Below are 24886 nucleotides of genomic sequence, written 5' to 3'. Positions count from 1 at the left end.
CTCGACAGCCCGGGCTGGCGTAGACGAGGAGCTGCTGCCAACGGGAAGGACTCCCGTCTCGTAAGTAATGCAGCGACTGTCAAGGCCTGGTCTCTGGAACCCGCAGCTCCAGTCAATTTGTGTTTCAGGTTCCTATTTCCCTCTCCTTGGTAGGCCAGTTTAATTAATCCTAGACCAACCAGCAGCGGTACGGAGCATATTTCTCCACAGGCACAGAACGGGTCGAAGCCGAGGAGCTCCAGCAGGGGGAATCCAGACGCACAGGAAGCGTGGTGATGTAATGGCCAGACATCTGCACGCTTGAAAGTTGTTTGGGGGGTGGTGGCCATTGTAACAGGCGGTCCTGTTGATAGCAAAGGGCGCAGTCTCATATCTGGCGGACAGCACTGAGAAGCTGGTTGTGGCATCAATTGATTCCTCCCCGTAAATAATAATAACTGCCCGATGCCCCTTCCATGCCTCTCGCATCTTCAACTCCCAGGGACGGGGGGGCATCAGCTTCAGATATCCCTTGCCCGATCTCCAATTTGTGCGACGATCCTCACTGGCGTTACTTTGGCGCAGTGCAGCGTAAAGGCTAGCGAAAGATGAACCCTGCAAGCCCCCGAAGGAGCCTAAAAAGAAGCAAAGACGAGCAGCGAGAAGAAGCAAAGCGGGCCCCAAACGGCAGCAAGGAGAATATTTTTGGACCTGGAGAAAGGAGGCAGCGACGCAGACAAGCCAGAGCAGCGCAGCGAGAGCCGGCCATGCCATGCAAAGGCCCTCGGCCTGTGTCTTTGCTTTTTTCTCTCTCTGCGGCCGCGCTGCTGTGCGCACCCCGTACATATATCCCGCTTTTTCTTCGCTCCGTCTCCTCTCTGCCGCCTCTTTGTTGGGCATCAGGCACGAGTTCTTCCTTCGAGAACGCCTTGGACGAGTCTGCTTGTGTTTTCTGACCGTGGTTGTGCCGGCAAGTTCGTCCGCGCGGTGATGCTGCTGTCTCTCCTCCTGCAGCCGTGATATCTCAGAGTTCCCCCAGACCAACCAACCAACCTCCACGCCAGCCCCAAGGGGGGGAGAAAATACCAGATTCTTGCCAGGAACAAGGGGGGAAAAAAAAAGAAAAGAAAGATAAAAAAAAGGGCGACTTCTTCATAGCAAAAGAGCCTTCAATAGCAGCCAGGTCGTGCAACTATTCCCTCTCGCATGGTTGGCGGATCTGCGACTTCGCGCTGTTCTGGAAGCACAAGGGAGGCCCAGATGCTGGCATAAACCACGCTGCTGGCCATTACAGATAGTCGCTATATATACGGAGTACAGGCCGGTGCTGCAGACAGCCGTCACTCCTCGATCGTACAGACACACATGTTTCACACAGGCAGCATGACGCTGGATATCCCCCCGCGGATGTCGAGCGCTGGCCAGCACCACCAGCGCCAGGAACAGCGGCAGTACCGGCAGGAGAATGGCCTGGGGATCATCGAGCGTGCCTTCGACTCCTTTCCTGCTACGCCGAGCCCCGACCTGACCCTCTGGAGGGAACACAAGGGGGGGTTACGGGAGACAGAGATGGAGACTGATGCGGCACCGCGAGCAGAGAGCTGTGCGTCAGACCTTACGGGGGGTTACAGCATAAACCGGACCGGCCGTCTGGACGAGGAGGTAGATATAGAGCCGGTCAAGGAGCACAAAGTACGGCCACGTCTTTCGTCCCCTTTTCTTCGGCACGTCACAAGGAAGACATCGTCGAACTTGAAACAAGACTCACTGCGGCCCTCCGAGCCCTCGTCCTCCTCTACCTCCCAGTCCGTCAATCGCTCACAAAAGTCTTATCATACAAACGGAACCTCTTCCCAGGACCTTGCCTTGAGGGACTATCCGGCCGGGGCCAGCCAGTCTACTACAGACCTGTCGACAGATCACAACTCTAGGGGAACTTCTTCACGCAAGGCACATAATAAACAAAAGCATCGGCCACCCATGATTGACCTATCTAAACTCTTCCCTAGACAGCGCAAGACGCCTGTTCCTTGTCCTCCGTCTCCTGACCGGACAGCTACTCCTCCGTCGATCATGTCCAATGGATCGGACACTTCTCTCTACAAGTCTCACAAGTTCGAAAAGGCCCAGCGGGCCCTCGACCGGCTGACAGCCAGATCCCCCAACTCAGGGAAACAGGACATGATACAGTCGGAATACCGTCAGGACGATGATCTGACGCCTGTCCAGGCGCCCCTGGACCGATACCAATCTACTTCATCCCTTCAGGAACCCTTCGACCATCAAAAGGATCAGAGCATTCAGCAGCAGCAGCAGCAACGTCAGGAGAAGGACAAACTGGCAGAAGACACAGGGGAACGTCTCACTGACCGCAAATATGAAGGTAACTGGCGGGATTTCAATTACAAACGGAAGAAGCTTGACTCGGCGTGGTATGATGCGGCTGGACACTATCTAGTGGATGATGATATGGGCATCCAACCGGGAGACCAGGTCGAGGTCATGTATGGACAACTGCTGTCAAGAGACCCTGCACCCGCCACGAGAGAACGACGTTCAATGAGCTTGCCTTCTCGTCAACCTAGTGTCCAGTCCGGAAAACCGGGCTATGGCCGTCTTGCAGTACCGAACGGATCAACACAGAAGCCCAAGACCTCGTCAGGATCAGTGAAATCGACTTTCATGGCAAATTCGAATTCAAACAGCTCGCAGCCCAGTGTGAGCACCAACTCCCGGGCAGCTGAGAAATCAGACAAGGAGAAGCCAAGGATAAGAAAAAAGAGCAGTCGCGCTATCTTGAATGCTTCCAACTTGAACGAGTCGAGTGTTCTTTGTCTTTCCTCGTCTGAAGACGAGAGTGAGGATGAGTCGTCTGACCATACTACCGGGCTAAGGGACAGCATCACCACGATTGACGAAGGCTTCCAGATATGCACTGCCAAAGCTGTGACTACCACCAGTCGGCCGTCCATCAAACGAGTCCATTCAAGTTCTAAGAAACATCCAGCGAGGAGCGGAACGAGCACGGCAACTAGATCACAGAACGGCGATACCTCTAGCAAGGCATCTAGCCTTCATCCGTCAATCCTAAGTCCAACAGACTCGAATTTCTCTAGCGGTCGTACCATCCCTGACCGGATGCCTACCTCCCCTCCAACGCTGCCCCGTATACAGACTCAGTTCTCGCCGGCCGAGAGCGGGCTGTCCCAGCCAGGAAATAGAAGAAGCCGTGTCATAGCAGTGACCAGACAAGAGGAATACCTTCTGGAGCTAATAAGACGGAACAAGGGCGCTGTGCCGCAGACGCTCTCCCCGGACGGCAGTGCATCAACCAACACCAAAGAATGGGCCAGAGCACTCGCAACTCAGATGAACCGACGAAGTGCCTCTAGCTACAGCTCCGATACATCCTTCCTACGACTCAGTCCTGCTCTTCCTCCAACTCCGCTCCAAAAGAGGCCTCCCCGATCTATCCCAACTCCCAGCAACGCATCTATCACTAGCGATGCAGCCAGCTCTCCCTCAGTTCCGCAAAGCGTAACCTCAGACACAAGTTACCACACAAGCTTCCAGAGCCCTCCCCCGTTACCCAAAATCAACCTGGTGAACTCCGGCGTCTGCTTCCCTTCTCCTCCATCGGGCCAATCCTCACCTTTCACCCCTCCTGCAGTACCGTTTAAGCATCGCCGTCATTCTTCTCGCCTGTCACATACCCCGTCCATGCCATCTGTTAGGGAAAGCCTTCGGAATCGAGCCAACACAACAGCTATATACGATGACAATGATGATTGTGAAAAGGACATCGAGACGAATCCGGATATCCCCATCTGGGCACTAGGATGGAATAGCGAAGCCACCGGCGTTGCCATCGTTCATTAAACAGCCATTTTTTTCCCCTCTCTCTGTCTCTTTCCTTGGAAATATCTTTCCCCTTACAATCGTTTTTACCAGGCTAGCCGCCTTTTCGTCTACTTTCTATCATTATTGTATTAACGAGATAACGCTTGAAGCACAACCGGGAGTCTCATTCTTTCAATCCCGCTTTTCCTTTCTACGGGCTGCCCTGATCTATCTCCTTGTTACTGTCTAATTTCATATTGTACCACCAATCTTTGTTCAGCATGGCGGAGTCGGTCGTGTCTGCTTAAATCTTCGGATCTCTCTTTGCATCAGTCCATCCATCTCCCAAGCCAGGGGTTTTCTTAGTTTTGCATAACTAGTTAGCGATTTGAGTATCATTGAGAATACATTTAGAGATCTCATCTCCATCTTCCAACTCATCCCCGTCATGAATCGTAAGGTCCCCTGACCCAATAGTAGCCCGACAACAGACTGCCCCTTACCGGGAACAAGGGCCTTCTGCAGCGGTGGAGAGAGCCGCAGTCTGCCAATGATGAAGCCAAAAAAAGATGTTGGCCCTCCGGACGCCCTTTGGCAGTCGACTATTCGGTGTGCGCAGAGTGTGTCACTGGCTGTCACTGTAGACCGTCTTTCCCTCATCCCGTCGCCATGCAAGGACTTACCCCCATGCGCTCTGCAAGTGTGCTGCTCCCTGGCATCTCGTAGGGAGAGACAGAAAGGCTGCCCGTCCGGAGATATCTCTCCTACCATCGCCTGCGCTCCCCCCCCCCCCCCCCCCCTACGACTCGTAACCGCCCGAGTGGCGCCCTCCCAGCAGCAGCCAGGGTCGAGCAGAGAGACGCAAGCAGGAAAAGAAACGAAGAGAAAAAAGCAAGCATCAAGCAAGCAAGTCCTTGTATCGCAAAAAGTTAAGCCACTCCTTTTTTGTATTTTTTTACTTACGCTTCTTCATTTCTTCTTCGGCGGATTTGCTGGCTCGGGATCGTGTGACAACTCATCTCTCGCTTGCCTGCTTGCTTCTTTTCAGCTGTCGCTCTTTTTTCTTCGCGGTGCAGGCGTCGCCGTCAGTTAACGAGAATCTCTCTTCTTTTCCGTCGTTCCTCTAGCCTCGCCGTCTGGTCCTCATTCGGGAGCTCGCCTTCGCTGCATCTGCTTGTCTGGCCTGGAATCGAATATACTGGCAGAAGCATGCGTGCTGCTTCTTCGTGACACCGCATTCTCACCTCCCGAATACAGCTACCTGCGCAGTCGTGACCGTTGTTGCGCCGGGCGGCCCCTTTGCATACGGTACGCACACCGTTAGACGGACAGCTGTGCGCCTTGCCCCGAGGACGGACACAAGATGGGCAGAGAGTCGAGGGCGGGGTCGTCGATATGGATGGGAGTTCCGGTGAGGAGCTTCTTGATGGTCCTGGTACGGGGTTTGCGTCTCCTCTGGCTTTGAAAATGCATAGCTGCTATGGATTGCTCGCTGACGAATTACTTTTTGGCCGGAACAGTTGACGGTGCAGTCGTCCGCATACATCCTGGTATGAACATTTACACCAATTCCTCCAGGTAAAATGTGCGCGCGAGTGATAAGAAGAGCTGACCGGGGCTGTAGCTACTGCATTACTCCAGGGTGATGCCCGCTGTTGGCGGCCATAGATACACTCCTTCGACGGCCGTCTTCCTCAACGAGGTGATAAAACTCGTTATTGCCCTTACGGCCGCTCTCTACGAACTCTCCTTCACAGCACATACCTCTACGACAGCCACGTCTCTATTTATCACCCTTTCTTCCAAAGTGCTATCCGGAGACAGTTGGAAATTGGCTATACCCGCTATTTTCTACACCATTTCAAACTCGCTTCAATATGTTGCTATGTCCAACCTGGAAGCTGCACGTTTCCAGGCTACATACCAGTTGAAGATCATACTAGGTGCAGTATTCGGCATGACCGTTCTGCGCAGGAGTCTAGCGCCAGGAAAATGGGCAGCTCTGTTCCTTCTATTAGCCGGTGTGGTGATCATGCATCTACAACTCTCGTCTGACCCTCTCGATCCTGATAATCACAAGCACGTAAATATACGACGTTCCCTCTCGGATATATCGGACATATTCATAGGACGGGTTGAAGAAGAGGCTCCCAAGCTGACAAAACGATCAGCTACCTATGAAGGCATCATTGAGGACATGATGCTTGCTCATCCACGATTGAATGCTAACATCGGCGTTTTAGCCACCATAGGCTCCTGCATCACTTCGGCATTTGCAGGAGTATCCTTTGAAAGGGTTCTCAAGGATAGCCATACCTCTACTTCAATCTGGATCCGAAATGTTCAGCTAGCCATTTATTCAATTTTCCCCGCCTTGTTCATTGGAGTCATCTTCACTGACGGCGAAACGATTGCTAAGGCAGGGTTTTTCCAGGGCTACAATTGGGTTGTCTGGGCTGTGATAGTCTCCCAGGCTATCGGAGGACTTGCAACTTCATTCTGCATGACTTTTGCAGACAACTATTTAAGACTTGCGCCCGGAGGTATCAGCATCTTCCTAAGCACCTTAGTCAGCGCCTGGTTCTTTGACTTCAGCCCATCGGTAAATGTAAGACCTTTTTTTAATCCTCCCCTGATCACCTTGTGATATGTGTATGTTTACCAAAATGTAGTTCATCATCGGCACTGCCATCGTTCTTTCAGCTATTTATATATACCTCCCCGGAATGCAATCAGGGATCCCCCCGATACGCGTACATGCGGCGGAGAAATCCGGGAGGCCCTCCAAGATAGAGATCGAGGAGACTCTTTCGTCTCCGAACGACTTTTCTATCAAACTGCCCACTACCCCTCTCCTTAACGAGACTGGGATGAGTACTTCTCGACCTAGTTCGCCGAATCGCCACCACTCACGTGTCCACTCATCTAGAGGATCCTATTTCCCGAAGCAAGGTCGTGATAGTTAAATCATGCCTATTATTTTTCTTGCCCGGTTTTCTATAATCCTCATACAATGCATATATGCTGCATATGAACCCCAATTATTTTCAGCCTCTCATGTGTTACGCCCATTTATAGGAGCATATTCCTCTCCAGGTCCTTCTTTTTCGTCGGCTCATTAGGTGATGTTGTTCCGGGTTATCCAGCCCTCCTTAGAGATCGTGGTATGCAGTGATAGTTTTGTTTCTCTCGAATGATAAGGCTTGTATGACAGATACCAAATGAAACACCTTTTCCTTTATGGGTATCAAATTTCTCCTGTCGCTTTGCTTGTTCTCCGCTGAGAGTCGTGACACGTGACTTAAACTTTAAATCCTGGACTCTATTTTGACGTCGTTTTCAACCTCCGAACGTCACTCTTGAAGAATTAACAAAAGACAGCGAGCATTGCAGACATCCTTCTCCATGGTAGTGGGAGTATATTCAATATATGCCGTGCCTGTTTTGTCCTGATGTTACCCTTACGATTTTCTTTCAATGATACCCTAGAGCTGCGATTCGTAATCCCGAGGACTACATTGCCAGTATCAACATGGTCAGCAGTAGTTCTCAGAAAAATTTTCGCTCTCTCCTGAGCACATTTCGCTCTCCAAGCTATAAACCTGCCAAAACTCCAGAGGAGAATGATGAGTTCGAAGGAACTCCAACGAAAAAGGCATACCGGGGGGACTCCCTTCTCCCAAACTTCGAAGAGTTCCAGCGCCAACCACAGATACCCAATGCCGAAATTGACGTACTTGATGATGATATTCCCCTGGATGCTTTTGGTAGGGCAGCTACGGCGTAGTAATGCTGTTGCTCCTCTAATAACGGCCTAAGCTAACAGCACGTTTCTAACTGCGGCAGATAAGGAGTTGCTGTCACAGCTAGGTCATGATGCAACGGAACTAACTGTACCGATGTATGAACAAAAAGTTATACCTCAACCTGAACCTTTCTCAACGCCTTTACATCGGGGACGCTCCAGTAAATTTGGCAGTTGTATGCGTTATTCCTAGAAAAAAGATACCGATATTTCATACTCTTTACTAACGAGAATAGCAAATACCCTCATTACTCCACCATTTCGACCACTGGCCTCCAGTTCTTCAGACTTTGAATCGCCCCCGAGCCCGTCACTTACAGTTGAAGGAATCTCTAGAGGGAGACTCCATGGCCTGGACGTCCATAAAAGTCCACATTGGCCACCTGCACGGGATATCACTCCTCCGGTTACATTTTCCCCTTTTCAGAGACGAGCAGTTGTCAAATCTCCAGAGATTCAGTTGAAACATGCACCACCTATTATACAAGGCATTAGACTTGTATCTACTCGCGAACTCCCAGATCGATTTCGGACTCTCTTCTCTTTCCCGCTCTTTAACGCAATCCAGTCCAAGACATTCCCTGTGATATACCATCGGGCCGATAATGTCGTCCTATCTGCTCCCACTGGGAGTGGGAAAACAGTAATCATGGAACTAGCTATCTGCAAGCTTGTTTCTGATCTTAAGGATTCACATTTCAAAGTTGTTTACCTAGCACCTACAAAATCACTATGCTCCGAAAGATTCCGGGACTGGCGTGCAAAATTTGCTCCTCTCGACTTAAAATGTGCCGAACTTACTGGGGATACTGACCACTTTCAAATTAGAAACGTCCAACAAGCCAGTATCATTATTACAACCCCTGAAAAGTGGGACAGCATGACTAGGAAATGGAAGGACCACATGAAGCTAATGCAGCTCATCAAGTTAGTTCTTATCGATGAGGTACATATCCTGAAAGAAGCCCGCGGAGCTATATTAGAAGCAGTAATATCCCGTATGAAGTCAGTGAATTCCAATGTTCGCTTCGTGGCCTTAAGTGCTACCGTTCCAAATTCGGAAGATATTGCAAGCTGGTTAGGAAAAGATCCAACGAACCAACATCTTCCAGCTCATAGAGAGCGGTTCGGAGAAGAGTTCCGGCCCGTTACGCTTCAGAAGTTCGTTTACGGGTACCAAGCCAATGGAAATGATTTCGCATTCGATAAAGTTTGTGAGACTAAGTAAGAAACTTGGGCCAACTTCACGACATTGGGATTTAACTAACTAGCCATAGACTTCCAGAAGTCCTTGCTAAGCATTCGTCCAAGAAACCCATCTTAGTGTTCTGCTGCACTAGGAATTCGGCAATTGCAACGTCAAAAAATTTAGCAAAACTATGGTCCTCAACCAATCCCTCTCAAAGGCTTTGGAAAAGCCCTACAAAACCCATCCACGTTCAGAACGCTGATTTGAGCGGTAATATTATATCTTGCTCTTTCCAGTTACTATCGAATGGCCACTAACAAGCTATGGCAGGTATTGTTTCTACCGGGGTAGCATTCCATCATGCTGGTCTTGATAGCGCTGATCGGCATACCATTGAAACCAGCTTTCTAAATGGCCAAATAAATGTGATATGTTGTACGTCAACATTAGCTGTTGGTGTGAATTTGCCATGTCACCTAGTGGTCATCAAAAACACAGTATCCTGGCAAGACGGTGGTTGCAAGGAGTACGCGGACTTAGAAATGATGCAAATGCTAGGCAGAGCAGGGCGACCGCAGTTTGATGACAGTGCAGTCGGAGTTATAATAACTCGGAAGGAGAGAGTAGGCCACTACGAAAAGCTTGTTTCTGGCTCTGACCCTCTTGAGAGCTGCTTACATCTGAACTTAATAGATCACCTCAATGCTGAAATAGGCCTCGGCACAGTTACAGACATCGAATCAGCAATTCGATGGCTTCGAGGGACTTTCTTTTTTGTTAGACTACAGCGAAATCCTACCTATTACAAACTAAAAGAGGGTGGTAATAGGGCAGATGAAGAGGAATTGCTACGGCAGACTTGCGAAAAGGACCTGGAACTGCTCCAGGAAAATGACCTAGTGACAGCAAACCCCCCGTTCAAATCCACAGAGCTTGGAGATGCAATGGCTCGGTATTACGTGAAGTTTGAAACGATGAAGCTGTTTTTATCTCTGCCTCAAAAAGCAAAAATGTCTGAGATAGTAAGTTAGGAGGCCTTCACTAGTTTTGAAGTACAGTATCTAACTAATAACTGCCAGCTTTCGGTCATTGCTCAAGCAGATGAATTCCGGGATATACGGCTAAAGCCTGGTGAGAAATCTCTGTACAAGGAGATAAACAAAGCAAGTGGCATCAAATTTCCTATCAAAACGGACATAAATCTTTCGGCTCATAAAATAACTCTCCTGATTCAATCTGAGTTGGGTGCTGTGGAACTTCCGTCTGGCGAACAATTTCAGAAACACAGACTATCGTTTCAACAGGATAAAAGCCTAGTCTTTTCTCACATCAACCGAATTATTCGCTGCATCATTGACTGCCAACTAGCTCATGGAGATTCGGTAAGCGCAAGACATGCTCTTGAGCTATCCCGGAGCCTAGGAGCAAAAGCTTGGGATGACTCTGTGTTACAACTCAAGCAAATAGACCAGATCGGGATCGTGGCGGTTCGGAAATTTGCAAGTGCTGGCATCACGAATATGGAGCAGCTAGAGGCGGCGGAACCAATTCGTATTGAAACTATACTGTCAAGGAATCCGCCCTTTGGCATGAAATTACTTACCCGAGTAGCCGAATTCCCAAAGCCAAGGGTTTCTTTGAAAGAAGTTGGGAAGGTAAGTACCTCAGTACTTTACATGAACGTTATATTTTGTGCCTACAAGTGGTCTAAACTGCGAAGGATATTAAACCAGGGAAAATTCCACGAGTTAAATTTAAAGCAGATATTGGATTTGTCAACGAGAAACCGCCTCTTTATTTCCAAAAACGGCAGGTTTACGTATGCTTTCTAGCAGAAATTTCCGACGGCCGGATCATCGACTTTCGACGTTTTCAGTAGGTTAACTAAGTAACTGATACTACATCCTACCTGGATAGCAGAACTGACACGGCAAAGTGCTAGTAAATTACAAAAAGGACAACAAATAGTCTTAACGGCCGAAATAACGAATCCTTTTCAAACAATTACTTGCACCGTTATGTGTGATGAGATTGGTAAGCCGTCCTGGGCCTGTCGAGGCTATTTTACCCACGACTTACTCTATCTAGCTGGAACTATGAGACAGGCAGAAATCCAACCTACCCTCCCAAAGTTTCTATTTTCATCAAGTAAAGGCGCTCCAGAATATATCCTAGGTACACGCAACTGTCCACCCCCTAAATCCTTAATGAAGCCCGATGCCGCGTCGCCCCCGGCCCCTCAGCAGGAGGACTTGGATGAGTTCAGTGACGATCCCCTCAATTACAGCGACTTCATTCCAGAAGGTACGAAAAGCCCAATCTTGAAGATCAAAATGCCAGCTAATTGGTCAAAGACTTTGATGATATCCTCCAAAGCAGAAACAAAGGCCCGGCGGCGACAGCGACAGCAGCGCCAACTGCACTTCCTATATCTTCCAAAATGAAGAAGACAATAAGTAGGGGCAATAGCTCTGTGACTTCTGAGCCAGTTCAACTTGACACCGGGAAGTGGGCATGCAACCACCGATGCAAAGACAAAACAGCGTAAGATCATCTCTCTCTTGAGGCTAAATGATGTACTAATGGAACACAAATTTCATAGATGTAAACATCTCTGCTGTAGAGAAGGTACAGACCAGCCGCCAAAGCAAAGCAAGAAGCAAGTTACAGAGGTATATAATAAGAGGCCTCAGTCGGGTAACTGCAAGGCGAAATCTAAAATATCCAAAGATAACATCAAGAAAGAGCGTCAAGTTGAAGTAATTGACTTGACGAAGCCAGAACCTACTAAGAAGAAACTAACCAGTGGGGCGAGGGCAGAAAAACCGTCAAGCAAGCGAAAAGGGAGGGGCCAAGCGCCGGCATTGCATCATTCGTATAGTCGAAGAACTTCTTTCCCCCTTTCGGATGACACGCTAGATCCGTTACAACTGCCCTTACCAGCGAGAAAAGTAAGGGCCATGAAATATACCTTATCAGATGGAGATGATTTTGAAGAGTTTGAATCTTTGATGGGAGATTTTGAGAGCTCCTCTACAAAAAATAATATCCCAACCGAGAAAGGAATAAGTCAAATGTCAGAACTTCGCTCCTCGATCAATAATGCAGATTATGAGGACTCTGGAAACTTTTTTGTCGAGGACGATGCCATGAACGATGACTGCCTAAATCATGTTAATGATAAACCTATAGAGGTCATGCCCTTTAAGAACCTGGATGATATCCCATGCATCAGCACTTCTCAGGAAAAGGGCCATGAAGGAACTGTATCTGGAATTCAAAGACCTAAAGCGGACCTATTGCCATTACCTGCCCAGTCATTGCAATACAATGTTGACGTATTGCCCACCGACCAGGGTGTAGAACACGGCCACTTATTCCTGACAAACCCTCCTACTCCGGAGAAAAGTATACCTGAAACGAGAGTGAGTGGTAAAGAAAACCTGGAAATTTTCAAATTGGTACCATCCAAGAGGAAAATGTCAAATTTAACAGCTACTGAAATACCCTTAGCCGAGGGTAATATTTTCGATATACAACACCGGCAGGGCAGCCCACGACCTGAGCATCCGAGACAAATTGATCCATTGCTTCTAGAGGAGTTTGGAGCTGTTGCAGAGTTTTACTAACATAGTCACTAATATATATCTAGTTAAAAGATGCGCTGGCACCAACTGTGCTAGCTACAATATATATCTACTCTGTGTTCTCTTTCAACCTTCACAACAATAGACTAAGCCTTGATTCCTAGTTCATGTTTCTTTGAAATATTTCTAAACTTGGTCTCCTATACTGTGTCCCTCTCTAGCCTGTTGATTCAAAGTGATAAATGCAACACCTAGGCAACAGTGCTCGGCATGATAGTGTGCTTTGGCGTCCTTGTTTGTTTTCACTTCACGCCTTCTGTAGAGTAAAAATCTTCTGACAGATGTCCTCTTATATTTTTGGTGATTCTTTCTTCCTCAGCCATCCGAGTCTTCTTCTAGGCATACGAAGATTCCTCCTCAAAGTTGGTTGCTTCGGAAAGCTACGTAGAAGGATACCTGTAAGTATGTATGAAACCCCAATACAAATATATCATTTCAACATTGTATTGTCCAAAAACACGAGCGCTGGAGCTGATGCTTTTGTAGTGCTTCATTCGGAAAGCAGATTGCTAAATATCAACATCTAGCTCGAGCAGCGAGGAGGTTTTAACGGATACAACGCGAGCGAGTACTCCTTTGGAGAAAAGATGGTTAAAATCAGCTTTGCAGATGTAAGTCGCGGCCCAAGGATATAGCAAAGTAGGGGAGTACGAAGGCAAGTGTTGATGTAGAGACGAATTTCAATAGAAGAAAGCCTACGGAGTTAGACTGGGGAAATTTTTGTCGAAGGAACTGGTAAGCCCCGTATCCTTCCACCCTTTGGTAGCCAGTGACTCGTGGAAACTTTATTGACGTGTTGGCACAGAGGAAAAGAATCCCACCGGGAATTAACGCACGAGATGCTAGACCTGACCCGGACGTGGAGCTAGACCTGGCAGGGAAGGCGCTCACTGACGATGGGCTTTCTGTATTTATTGATGACCTCGTCCAGTGCATGAGTTATCGTGATAAGGATTATCCAAAGGGGACAGTTCGACTCACTGAGCTCTGCCTGAGTGGCAATAACTTGACGGTCATGTCCCTCATGAAGCTGAGTGAGGTTATATTCATCGGTATCACGTCGCTAACCAAAGTGGATATCTCAAACAACAGCATTCGAGTTAACAACGAATATGAGCGAAGAGCATTGAGTGCATTTTTGAACGCATTCCGCTATAGCTGCCTCGTCAAGAAAATTGATTTTAGTGGAAATCACCTGGAAAATGCCGGGTTCGACGTTTTGTCGTGCATGTACTTCAAAGGCGGTTACCATTCCAGCAACTTTTCCCTTGTTGCTAGTAAGTTTCAAACCTACTATACTAAAAGTTAACACGTTAAAGTAATGGTACCTCGCTGACCAATATTAACTAGAGATAGTCGAGTCGAGCGCTGAACAGGCTGAATCTGCAAATGAGTTGGAATTTTATGCCCGCAAAAGAGGTCTTCGGTCAATTCCCTACCTCATATTCTCTAATACATGCAACTCCCCGCTCTGCGCGTACCACCTCTGGAATATCGTCACGGCTCATGAGTCTGCGAGAGCACTTCTCGAGTTTCTTCCGGCTGGAAAGGATATGGCTCCCCCAGGCCTTGAAGGCAGAGATTCAGGAATCGTGTGTACTCCGAACAAAGGCCTATCGCCTCTTTGTCAAGCATATTTGGAGCTTGGGAAAGAGATCCACAATATTACGAGAGCTGACAAGGGGATTGGTGCCATCGACCAGCAAGTAGGAACCATGGAAGATCGTGAGCGGACTGTAACCGAGCTAGAGATCCTCAAAATGAAGAAGATCGAAATGGAAAGAGTGCAAAAGCGAATCATCATCTCTGCATTGGAGTCATTTGGTATTCACAGCGTCAGGCTGTGGACTACCACATTCAGGCTGCTGGTTGCTGCACGTGCTATTTTGCTTGACGAGAGAAACCGACCTCAAGAATCAGCTCTTTGGAACAGTGATGAAAACTTGGGACCACTGTTGAAAGCCCGCATTAATTATCAGACTTCTCTGACATCAAGAATCTGGGCCTTGAAGCTTTCCAGCGAGCCACATATTCCGCAGGGTTCCATGGGGTTTCCAACCAGTCTTTTCCAGCGACAGTCATACGCCAATCGTTTCAGCCACAATACCAATCTGCGGCTTAAAGCTGTGTATAAGTCACCCTACCGCTTCGGCTTGCCAATATATGTCTGGAGAGATATCTTAGCCATGGCTTTCGATGAACTGGAAATCTTGGGAAGAGAACAACAGGTCCGTGTAGTTGAATATGCCAGTGACTGGACTGGCATCGAGCAGCAGATTGCTCTTCAAGGCGCGCGTGAGAGCGAGCAGATCTGGAGGATTTTGAACACCGTCGACTGCCTTGTTTACACCTTCGAGTGAGGTTTGAGATGGAGCAGAGGAAGAATGGGCGTTGGTATTTCCTTTTTCGGAGAAAATGTTACTAATCTTTCACGTGACTTTGTATTTATTAGGTAATATCCATTAGTTAATATTCAATATTAAATATCAAGATAAAGATTGATAGGAAGTCGACAGTCAAAGACGAAGGTGAAGAAGAGGCAGCAATACGCAGAAGAGGCCAGCTTCCACTTCAGATTCACCATTTTCCCCCCTGCTTTTTCTTGCTATATATCAAGATACTTGACCTGCCTGAGAAGACACTATTCTGGACATCCGCCCATTCCTGTTGATCATAATAAATATACACCATGGTCAAGAATAAAGGGAGTAACTCGGCCAAAGTGCCGCTTCCTCTCGCCCTGGAAGCTCCCTATGCTGCTCCAGCAACCTTCAACGATGGACTTCCTCTGCCTAAAATATTTGTTTTTGACTTAGATTACACTCTGTGGCCCTTTTGGGTAGATACCCATGTTAGTGCTCCTATAAAAGCCAAGGATAACAACTCTCGCTGCGTTGACAGGTACCGCTTCTGGACCCAGTCCCCTGAATCCGGAGTGCTCCTCTATGTTCCTTGATAACTGACCCCTTTCTCTACCAATAGATGGGGAGAATCATTTTCATTTTATCCAGCAGTTCACTCGATTCTACAAGCATGCCGGGCGCGGTCTATACCTGTCAGCCTGGCATCGCGTACAAACACGCCAGATCTTGCGCGCGATGTTCTCAAAGCTCTGCATATCATTCCATCTTTCACAGATAATCCTGCCGCCGATAGTCGTTCTATACGTGCGCTCGATTACTTTGAGCATATTCAGATATATCCGGGGACAAAAACACAACATTTCACTCGTATTCAGCAGTCAAGTGGCCTGAAGTACGAGGACATGCTTTTCTTTGACGATGAGTCTCGCAATAAAAACGTCCAAGTAGAACTTGGCGTGACGTTCTGCCTCGTCAAAGACGGAATAACTAAGGAAGAAGTAGATAGAGGAGTCTGGGAATGGCGAAAGCGAATGGGTATAAGCCAGACTGACCGGAAGTCAGCTGAAGAGAAGAATCAATCGCTGATGGTAGGACGCGTGTTTAGACTCATCTACACTAAGCTACAATATTTATCATAATTAATGGTAGAAACGCATACAATCTGGGGGTTGCCTACGGTACTTTCATAGCTGTTTATTATTGGTGGGATTTGTAGTTAACTAGCTTCAAATTGGCGCTTGTGTTGACATCAACCACCTAGTAACAGCTTCACAACTCACCAATCTTCAACTACACCGTGAAATTACCATGTCAACAAGGGTATCTTCTTCCACTCATAGACCTCCGGCAGCACCCTCGATCCCCAGACCGCCATTGAATGTCCATCCATCCGTTACGATCTCTGAAACCGCGTATTTTCAAGGCGTCCACCCAATTTCGGTGGGCGCAGGAACCGTTATCCACCCTCGCGCGAAGCTACTCTCTTTCAAAGGACCAGTCAGCATAGGGGAAGGATGCATTATCGGCGAGAAATCTGTGATAGGAGGCCCAGTCACGAGTAATTCAGGCCTGTCAACGCCTTCGACTCCGTCAACGCCCGGTACGCCTCTTGACTTCGGCTCCAACATTGAATCGGCTGCTCCAGATCGAATCACCACCATTATAGAAAATTCAGTGAGCATTGGACCTCTTGCGACCGTCTCTGCGGGTGCCCATCTATATTCCGCCTCAGCAATCGAAGCATCGGCGTTTATAAGTAAGGATGTGAAAGTTGGAAGACACGCTAAGATCTGTACATCTTGCCTGATACCTGAGGGGGACACGGTCGAGGCCTGGACAGTCGTATGGGGTGGTGGACGAGCCGGAGGATCTCTGGGGGGCAAACTACAGCGGAGAAAAAGAGCAGCGGGAAATACTGACGATAATAGGACTCTGCACAGTCTGAACGGAGGATTGGTGGAAACAGGCCGGCTAGTAGCATTGAACCGGGAGAGAGAGAGCTTGACCAAACTGATTGGGATTAGCTCTGGGAGGAGGTGAGGACTGCCGCTTATGTTGGATTGATATCTATCCTTTGACCGCATGTCACTTGCGCTCAAGATGCAGGGCTGTTACCATTGTTTTTACACTCAAGAGATACCCGTTTAGATGATTTAGTTAATGCATAGCGAAATACTTGTGACGGATAGGGCCAGAGCTATAGGAATCATATGGAGTATAGTGAGCACATCAACGGTTCATTTACGTTGAATCAAGATGTAAATTAATATACATGAGCAACCGATATCATACCCACTGATGATTTAACAGCAGACCAATCAAGTGAGTGCATTTTAAAATGAAATGTATAGCCAAACCATTCCAATAACAACGGTGAACAAATGAAAAAAAATAGGGATGAGGAACGATGGAAGTATAAGAGACAAAAAGATGCAACAAAAGGAACGCATGAAGGGTGTATATTTGAGTAGCCGTGAGGCGATATTAGCCTGAGCCTGCACCACCCCCACGGATTCGTTTTCCGTTTCCTGTGTCAGGAGCTTCAGCTCCGTCTTCTCTTGTTCGTTTATTACCCTGAGGGATGAACTGTCGAGCCTGCGCATTTAGTCCACCTCGTCCACCTCTAGGACTCGATTGGCCTGTCCCCGCTGGAAGATTGCCTGTCTGGACATTCTGTGCTCCCCCACGGCCAGGGCCTCCTCTACCACGGCCGCCGCCACGGGGAATACCATGCCCTCGGGAGGCTCCAAGTTGCTGGCCTTGCTGTGGCTGCTGTTGTTGCAGACCTGTGCCGTGCTGGCCTGCAACGTTATGTGGTTGGCTGACTTGGCCAGCAGGCCCACCCCTACCACGGCCCCCACGAGCTACAGGTAAGCCTGATTGAAGGGCTCGAAGCACCCCAGGACCAGTTCCCCCTGCAGGATGGTGTGTAGACTGAGGAGGCCTGTTAGGGAGACCTGATACCGGCTGACCCTGTTGGGTCTGTTGGGGTTGCTGTGGATGTTGAGGCTGCTGAACCTGCTGAGGCTGGACGTTCTGGGCAGGCTCCTGTACTTGTTGCTGTTGTACTTGAGTTGTTGGCTGAGGAAGAGAAGAATTTTGAGGCACTTGGGGAGCTTGGGGGGCCTGTTCCGGTCGTTCCGCTGGGGTTGGAGTTTGTTGCGAATCAGTAGGCATTGTTGGCTTAGCAGGCGTCGTCGGCGCTGCAGGTACCTGTGAAGCAGCCTGCTGCGTCGCTTGCAGTGCAGGGGCTGCAGGTTGTACGGCAGCTGGTGCCTGACCTGCAGGTTTAGGGGTAGCAGCTTGAGATACTGGGGCGGGCTTTGCAACTTTGGCGACCTCCCAGACTTCCACCACTGGCTTCTGAGGGGTTTCAGTCGCGGCTTTCTGAACAACTTCCAGCTTAGCCTGTACATTTCGCGCCCGTCCCTCGGTCATGCTAACCTTGGCTAGCAGTCGTTTCTCGGCCAGTTCGACGGCCGAATTGACCTTCTGGTCCCGCTCCTTCATGTATGCCTCCTTTTCTTCATTAAACTTCTTTTCCATTTCCTTGAGAGCTGCGGGATCTGCTTCCTTGGACATAGATTCCCGCTCCCTAGCTAGGGCGTTCTTGATATTGTTCCTGACGATGCCGCGGATGGTTTCATTTTTAGCCACCAATTCCCTGGCTTGACTATCAGTTAGCTCTGGGGGGAGTTCACCAGAAGGTCTAGCTGCAAGTTCCTGTTGGTGAGCCGCGGTCATTTTGTCGATTTGTTCTTTGTGGGCTGTCTTGTATTCCGCTAGCTTGTTGTTCAGTGTCTCCTTCATTTTCTCAATACGCTCCCTGATCTTTGCATCTGTTTCTGCTTCCTTCTCGGCCAGAGCTGCCTCCAGTTTAGCAACCTTCTCCTCCAGTTCTGCTATCTTCTGTGCACTTTCGGCACTAGGCTGTTCAGAAGACACTGCAGCCTGGACAGGAGCTGGCTGTGGTTCAGGAGCGCTTTGAGCAGCAGCGGCTTGTTGATTTTCGGATACGCTGGCTTTGAGAGCATTGAGCTCCTCTCGTGTACTGTTGAGCTCGAGTTGAATGGCCTCCTTCTCTTGGAGAGCAGTGTTGAGCTCTCCTTGTTTAGCGTTAATTCTGCCCGTGAGCTCCTTGGATCTGGCTTTGAATTGTTCGGTCAGCTTAGAACGGAGATCATGAACCTTCTCCTCAGCTTGCTTGAGCTGTTCTGGGAATGCATCAATCTGGGCCTGAAGGGCACTCTTCTCAGTGGATGCCTCAGCCTGCTCCTTTTCAAGGGTTGCAAGCTTCTCCTTTAGGGCTTCCATTTCAACGGGGTCAACTCGGTCATACTTCTGAAGAATATTTTGAGTGCGCTGTTGCCATCGGTCCCTGTCCTCTTGAAGCAACTTGACTTCGCCATCTTTAGTTTCAAGATTATTCTCAAGTTCTCGAATGCGGGTTTGAAGAGGCTCAGCCTGTTGTTGAATTTCTTCAATTTGAGCAGATTTCGACGCGATAGCTGCTTCGTATTGTTTGATTTGGTTACGAAGAGTAACACTGCTCTCACGGAAGAGATTGAGCTCGTTAAGAGTTTCCATGAGTTTGTTGTGGTTGAGAGTGTTGTGCTCACTGTCGGCTTCAGCACGGCGTTGCTGTTCAAGTTTGAGGCGAGTCTCTTCAAGCTGGCTCTGGGTGTAATCAAGCTGTTGTCGAAGTCTTTTCCCTTCTTGAGTGGACAGATGGTACTGGACATCGACAATCTCCTTCTCTCTACGCAGGAATTTGATGACTTCCTGGAGACCCTCCAAGTCAGTACCAGACACATCGGCTTCTCCCTCGGGATTCTCTGGCATACTGGCCCGATCACGCTGCAGAGCGGAAATTTGGCGAGTGATGGTCTCCAGCTGTCCATGAAGAAGCGAGTTCTGTTTGAGGACTTCCTCCCTGCGGCGATTCAATTCTCCAATCTCAGACTCGTAACGTTCCTTCAACTCATTCCAGTTCTCTTCTTGATGAGTTAGGTTATTCTTAGCGCTCTCTGCTTGTGTCCGCAGATCAACCACTTCTAGTTTGAGTTGGTTTGCTTCGGCCCGGACGGTTTGTAGATTTCTTGCGGCCTCAGCATGTTTGACGAGTTCGTTTTCGTAGTTCTGTTGGGCATTCTGAGCGATTTCAGCTTGAGCCTTCAGATCCTGTTGATGGTATTGTGCAGCTGCAGTGTATCGTTCTTCATTCTCCTTGAGTCTCTTGATTTCAGCCTCCAGCAATTCTTTCTGATCGTCCATGCGGCGCTGAGCTTCTCCCTCTTGGTCTCGAAGTTTGGATATCTCGTTGTTAGTAGCCGCAAGCTCATTAGTGATTTCCTCCACACGTTTCTCCAAATCCGCAATCTTAGCATTCTTCTCCTCAAGAAGGCGATCAGTTTCTTCACGGTATTGCTCATTTGTATCACTAAGAGCCTCAAGCCTTTCTTCAGTTGACTGACTAATGGCCTTGAAGTCTTCAGCCTGTTCCTTCGCATGCTCCAGTTCACCCTTGGTAAGCTCGAGATCACGTTTCAATTCAGAAACTTCAATTGCAAGCTCCTGTTCTCGGCTCAACTGGTTGTCAGGCACTGCTTCAGTAGACTCGTCTCCAGCAGTAGGAACGGTGGCACTGGTATTAGGCTTATGCTGTAATACCGCAAGTCGTTCCTCTACACTCTTAAGTTCAACAGACAATTCATCAACTCTCGACTGCAAATGGTCTCTGCTCGTCTTCGTGGCAATGAGTTCTTCTCGCGAGGAGCTTAGGCTTGTGACAAGATCGTCAATTCTCTTCTGGCTTTGCTCGTGGTCATATTCCTTGCGTAGTGTCGCCTTCTTTGCTTCCTCAGTTTCTTCATTGAGTTTGCGTTTGGTGATTTGGAGCTCGGATTCCAAAGACTCAACAGTTGCCTGCAGACGGCGTCTGCTCTCTGTTTCGGAATGCTCGCGCTCATTAAGCATAGACTGCAAGTTAGCATTCAATGAATCAAGCCGGCTACGTTCATTACGCAGCGACTCGTTGTCTTCAATGAGCCTCTTCTCGATGCTCTTCCAAAGTTCCTTCTCAGCTTTAAGATTTGCGCTCTCTCTTGTAAGACTATCTGCAAGTCCGCGTGCTTCTACAAGATCTTCAGCAACTTGCTGCGTCCGGAGATCTTGTTTGTTTGCATTCTCCATCAGCGCAGTATGTCTCTTCTGGAGTTCCACATTCTCGCCCTTGAGCAAGTTGAAATTAGATTGCAAAAGCTCCGCACGCTGGATGGCAGAGGCAAGTTGACTACTGGCGCGGCTAACTTCACTCTGAAGTTCACTGTTTCTCCTCGTTAACTCGTTGACCTGTTGCTTCAATGACGAGTGATCGGTTGCTGTTTCTTCACGGAATGAATCAAAGTGAGCCTGGAGCTTCCTGAGGAGATCAGCATAGTCAGGGCCAGGAGCTGCAGACATAGTGCTAGCATCAAGAGCAGGAGGAGCTGCTCCCAGGGGCAGAGATTGCGAGAATGGCTCGGAAGACTCCCCCGTTTCGCGACGCCGTATAAGCATGCTGCGGAAAGTGTCACGCTCCTTGATGTAGCTCTTGGTTTGCGAGACAAGATTTGCCATTTCGTCCCGATATGTTTGAACACGCACACGGAGTTCTTTCAATTCTTCCTGATCCTTCTGGTGCGAAATATTTTTTTGGCGAGCCTCTTCGCCCTCCATCTGATCTCCAAGCTGTCGGAGCATTCTGCGCAATGTAACGTTTTGTTCCTGGAGTTCGTTGAGGTTCTTGAAGGTCGTTAAGTTTCGGCTGATAAACTGACCGGTCTCGGTCATGTCCTCTGCTGACTCTTCAATACCCTCCCGGGCGATTTTCTCAAGGTCTACCCTGTCATACTCCTTTTCACCAGCAGACAACAGGTGTACTTCCATAACTAGTACCTTTACTTGAGAGCTAAGGTCTCTAAGTTGCTGGCGTAATATTTGTCCCTCACGCTCCAGACCTCCAACTTGCCCCTGCCACTTTCTTGCCTCCCGCGTTGCTGCTTCTCTCTCCTTGCCAGCTGTGTCCAGAATATTGGACATCTCGACGACAGCAGCCTCAAGGCGCGAGTGGTCCGAACGCAATTCATCAATTTCCGGCTGTCTCGATTCCAAATCCTGCACCATTTCATCCATGGCAGCCTTGAGCTCTTCGTTATTCTTTTGCTCGGCACTGAGAAGGGTCCGCATCTTATCGTACTCGGTGTACATTTGAGTAAGAGTCAATCCTCCCTTTACACCGCGAGAAGACCTCGGTGAGAATGATCCAACAGGGGTTCCTGGACGCAGGGGAGTAGATACCCCATTGTTGAAGCCAGGACTCATGGGCTGCAGTCTCGCAGCAGATCCCTCAGTCTCCATCTGTTTAATTGCCAGCTCAAGCTCTGCAATGCGACGCTCTGCTGCCTCTTTATCGGAGTGCTCGGTTTCAATCTCCCCACGAAGTCTAGAAATCTGCTCAGTAGCATCATCTCTGGCCTTATCCAATGCAATTTGGAATTCCTGAACGCGTTGTTTTGCAGTTTCAGCGGCGGCCTGTTGAAGTTGAGCTAGGCGTGTGGAGCTGTCAAGTTCAATCCGGAATGATTCGGCGGCTTGAATGGCTTCCTCCTTTAGTTGTTGTATATTGGCGAGAGACTCCTCGTATTTTTGCTCAATATCGTCTAGTCGTCGTTTGAGAGCATTTTCACTGCGTTCTAATGACTCCACCTTTGAGTTGGCTTCTTCATTTAGTCTTTGAAGTTCCGCGATCCGTGTACCCTTCTCCTTTCGGAATTTGAGATACTCTGCGGATTTTGTTTTTAATTCTGTCTCGAACCATTCATTGTTCTTCTTCAAAAGGTCTACTTCCTGTTGCAGGCTCTGTTCTCGGAACCGGGTACTGGCTGCTGTAGATGACGCCGCCTGTATCTTCTGCTCCAGAGCAGTAACTTCACGGCGAAGGTCAATAGTCTTGCGGTGTTGGGTAGAAAGTTCCTCTGCGAGTTTGTCGTAGGCAGTAGATTTCGACTCAAGGAGGCTGAGAGTATCACGATTAGATGCCTCCAATGAAGCTATACGTGATTTGAAGCTTCCGACTTCCGCTTCGCTCGTAGATGATGTCGACTTCAATGTCCCGATTTCAGATTCAAGCTGGGATCGAGTATTCTCTGTATAGCAGTACGGTTAGAAACATACGATATAATCTTTCTATATCCTTGCTCTTATATATGACTTGCCTGATTCCTGAAGCTTGTTTCGGAGGTTTGATATCTCTTCCAACCCTTTCTCTACCGACAACTTCAAAACCTTCACCTTGGCCTCACCACCACGAACAGCATTTTCAAGCTCAACCTCTAGCCGTAGCTTGTCCGACTTGAGCTCCTCTGTTTCGCGAGCCTTGGTATAGATGCTCTCCAGTAGCTGATTCACAAGCTCTACTGTTGGGTTCTCTGATAGTGTCGTTAACGCGGTTTCAGGGATGGCATAGTGCGAAGCAAGGAATGGGATATCCACGGCGGTAGTCGCCATGGCCGCGTCTGCTAGGCGGTATACTAGGGAACGGTTCTAAGGCGCGTGTTTGTGACCATCCAAGGCCGTCGACGTCGTCTGGCACCTGTGCAGTAAACAGAGCTAGCTCATAGACCAGCTCGACAAGCCGTTTAAATCGCACAGGTACCCGCTGTATAGCGCTATATTCCCCCAAAGACCGTTACCTGGAGATTACCAGACGTGATAGAGTGGCTGGCGATGCTCACTATCGATGAGATCTCCAGGCTTCACTCCTGGTCGAGCAGGAAATACAGCAAAAACTGCTTTTGAATCTTCGTTTTGTCGATGTTTTGAGAGGCTTTTTGAATATCACGTGATTATTTTGCAGCCTAAACTAAACAAACTTCGTCCTTTTCGCTTTCACCTCTGAAGCAACGACATCATCGACATCCCCAGCCTCAACGAACGTCCAGCCCGGTGGCCATACGAAGTGGAAGAGAGAGTTTGCGGTTAAAAAGGAGTCCGGGCGCCTGCGGGAGAGAGCTATGCGAGTGATTTCGTCTGCTCGATAGATGTGTCATTGAGGCCGCCGTGAGCCTCTTCTGGTTGACCCTGTGAGAGCAGATAGGACACGCGACTGTATCAAGCACACATACATACGCACATCCTTCAACGATGTCTTATTTCCAGAAGCAGATCAACTCCTTCAGCAACAGCGTGGTCTCTGTGGCGAGCAGACTCCCCTCTGACCGAAGAGCCGCTGTTGCCAATAATGCGGCTTCGTCTACTCTCCAGCCGGCCTCGAACGCATCGACTCCTGCCGCCCAAACCCCAAGACGCCATGACGCGGACATCGTCTATTCGCAGCCCGCCAATACGGGGACGGGGAGAGATATCATGACCCAGGTGATCTTTGCTATCGAGCATATGAAGGGCAAGGATGTTCCGCTGAAGTTTTCAGATATCGAGTCGTACCTATCGCTGTCAAGACAGGGACATGATATGGGATACATCCATGCCTTAAGGCGCATCCTGCAATCGCATGATAAGGTCCAGTACGATCCGGCTGGTGCCAACGGCGAGGGAACCTTTCAGTTCCGTCCTCCGCACAACATCCGATCTGCCGACCAGCTCTTGCAGCATCTCCAGTCTCAGAAGACGGCCCAGGGTATGAGTGTCCGTGAGCTGCGTGAAGGCTGGCCTACTATCGTAGAGACGATCAATAAGCTTGAGAAGGAGGGAAAGCTGCTTGTGACTAGAAACAAGAAAGACAACCATCCCAAGATGATATGGGCAAATGATCCCTCGCTCTCGCAGAAGTTTGACCCGGAGTTCTGTCAGATCTGGGAAAAGGTTAAGATTCCCGACCATCAGACTGTGATGGAAGAGCTCGAGAAGGCCGGAATTACACCTACCAGCAAGCACAAGGCTGCCAAAGCCAGACCAAAGGTAGAGCAGAAGGTTAAGAAGGCACGCAGGAGCGGCAAGACTACGAATACGCATATGGCTGGCATCTTACGAGACTATTCACACCTTAAAAAATAATGTTGCCCTT

At 48.8% G+C, this 24886-nt stretch overlaps 8 protein-coding genes across 8 annotated transcripts; 7 read left to right on the top strand and 1 right to left on the bottom strand.

Annotated features, from left to right (window-relative positions):
* Positions 1–1362: 1362 nt before the first annotated feature.
* On the top strand, positions 1363–4343 carry TERG_01095 (uncharacterized protein; the record flags this gene model as incomplete). The annotated part of the gene is made up of 1 exon (XM_003239063.2): positions 1363–4343. The coding sequence occupies one exon, from the start codon at positions 1363–1365 to the stop codon at positions 3856–3858; it is 2496 nt and encodes an 831-aa protein (XP_003239111.1). The 3' UTR covers positions 3859–4343.
* Positions 4344–5182: 839 nt separating this feature from the next.
* TERG_01094 (uncharacterized protein) lies at positions 5183–6785 on the top strand (the record flags this gene model as incomplete). Its single annotated transcript, XM_003239062.1, has 4 exons — positions 5183–5254; positions 5340–5369; positions 5444–6427; positions 6492–6785. The coding sequence occupies 4 exons, from the start codon at positions 5183–5185 to the stop codon at positions 6783–6785; spliced, it is 1380 nt and encodes a 459-aa protein (XP_003239110.1).
* A 566-nt stretch (positions 6786–7351) lies between these two features.
* On the top strand, positions 7352–10692 carry TERG_11681 (uncharacterized protein; the record flags this gene model as incomplete). The annotated part of the gene is made up of 7 exons (XM_003239060.2): positions 7352–7586; positions 7666–7800; positions 7861–8848; positions 8902–9083; positions 9144–9835; positions 9893–10468; positions 10534–10692. The coding sequence occupies 7 exons, from the start codon at positions 7352–7354 to the stop codon at positions 10690–10692; spliced, it is 2967 nt and encodes a 988-aa protein (XP_003239108.2).
* Positions 10693–11395: 703 nt separating this feature from the next.
* Positions 11396–12442, top strand: TERG_11680 (uncharacterized protein; the record flags this gene model as incomplete). Its single annotated transcript, XM_047750755.1, has 1 exon — positions 11396–12442. One exon carries the CDS (start codon positions 11396–11398, stop codon positions 12440–12442), a length of 1047 nt encoding a protein of 348 aa, XP_047605339.1.
* A 605-nt stretch (positions 12443–13047) lies between these two features.
* TERG_01092 (uncharacterized protein) lies at positions 13048–14820 on the top strand (the record flags this gene model as incomplete). The annotated part of the gene is made up of 4 exons (XM_003239059.1): positions 13048–13071; positions 13148–13195; positions 13266–13737; positions 13811–14820. The coding sequence occupies 4 exons, from the start codon at positions 13048–13050 to the stop codon at positions 14818–14820; spliced, it is 1554 nt and encodes a 517-aa protein (XP_003239107.1).
* A 329-nt stretch (positions 14821–15149) lies between these two features.
* Positions 15150–16863, top strand: TERG_01091 (magnesium-dependent phosphatase-1; the record flags this gene model as incomplete). Its single annotated transcript, XM_003239058.1, has 3 exons — positions 15150–15361; positions 15443–15911; positions 16048–16863. The coding sequence occupies 3 exons, from the start codon at positions 15150–15152 to the stop codon at positions 16861–16863; spliced, it is 1497 nt and encodes a 498-aa protein (XP_003239106.1).
* Positions 16864–17595: 732 nt separating this feature from the next.
* Positions 17596–22221, bottom strand: TERG_01090 (uncharacterized protein; the record flags this gene model as incomplete). The annotated part of the gene is made up of 1 exon (XM_003239057.2): positions 17596–22221. A coding segment is annotated over one exon (4626 nt), but the record flags the coding sequence as incomplete, so codon positions are not given.
* A 1785-nt stretch (positions 22222–24006) lies between these two features.
* TERG_01089 (uncharacterized protein) lies at positions 24007–24876 on the top strand (the record flags this gene model as incomplete). The annotated part of the gene is made up of 1 exon (XM_047747702.1): positions 24007–24876. The coding sequence occupies one exon, from the start codon at positions 24007–24009 to the stop codon at positions 24874–24876; it is 870 nt and encodes a 289-aa protein (XP_047603666.1).
* Positions 24877–24886: the final 10 nt, after the last annotated feature.

The sequence above is a fragment of the Trichophyton rubrum genome (assembly GCF_000151425.1).
Source record: "Trichophyton rubrum CBS 118892 genomic scaffold supercont2.1, whole genome shotgun sequence".
Lineage (NCBI taxonomy): Eukaryota > Fungi > Ascomycota > Eurotiomycetes > Onygenales > Arthrodermataceae > Trichophyton > Trichophyton rubrum.
This window is presented reverse-complemented; position numbering and strand designations above follow the sequence as displayed.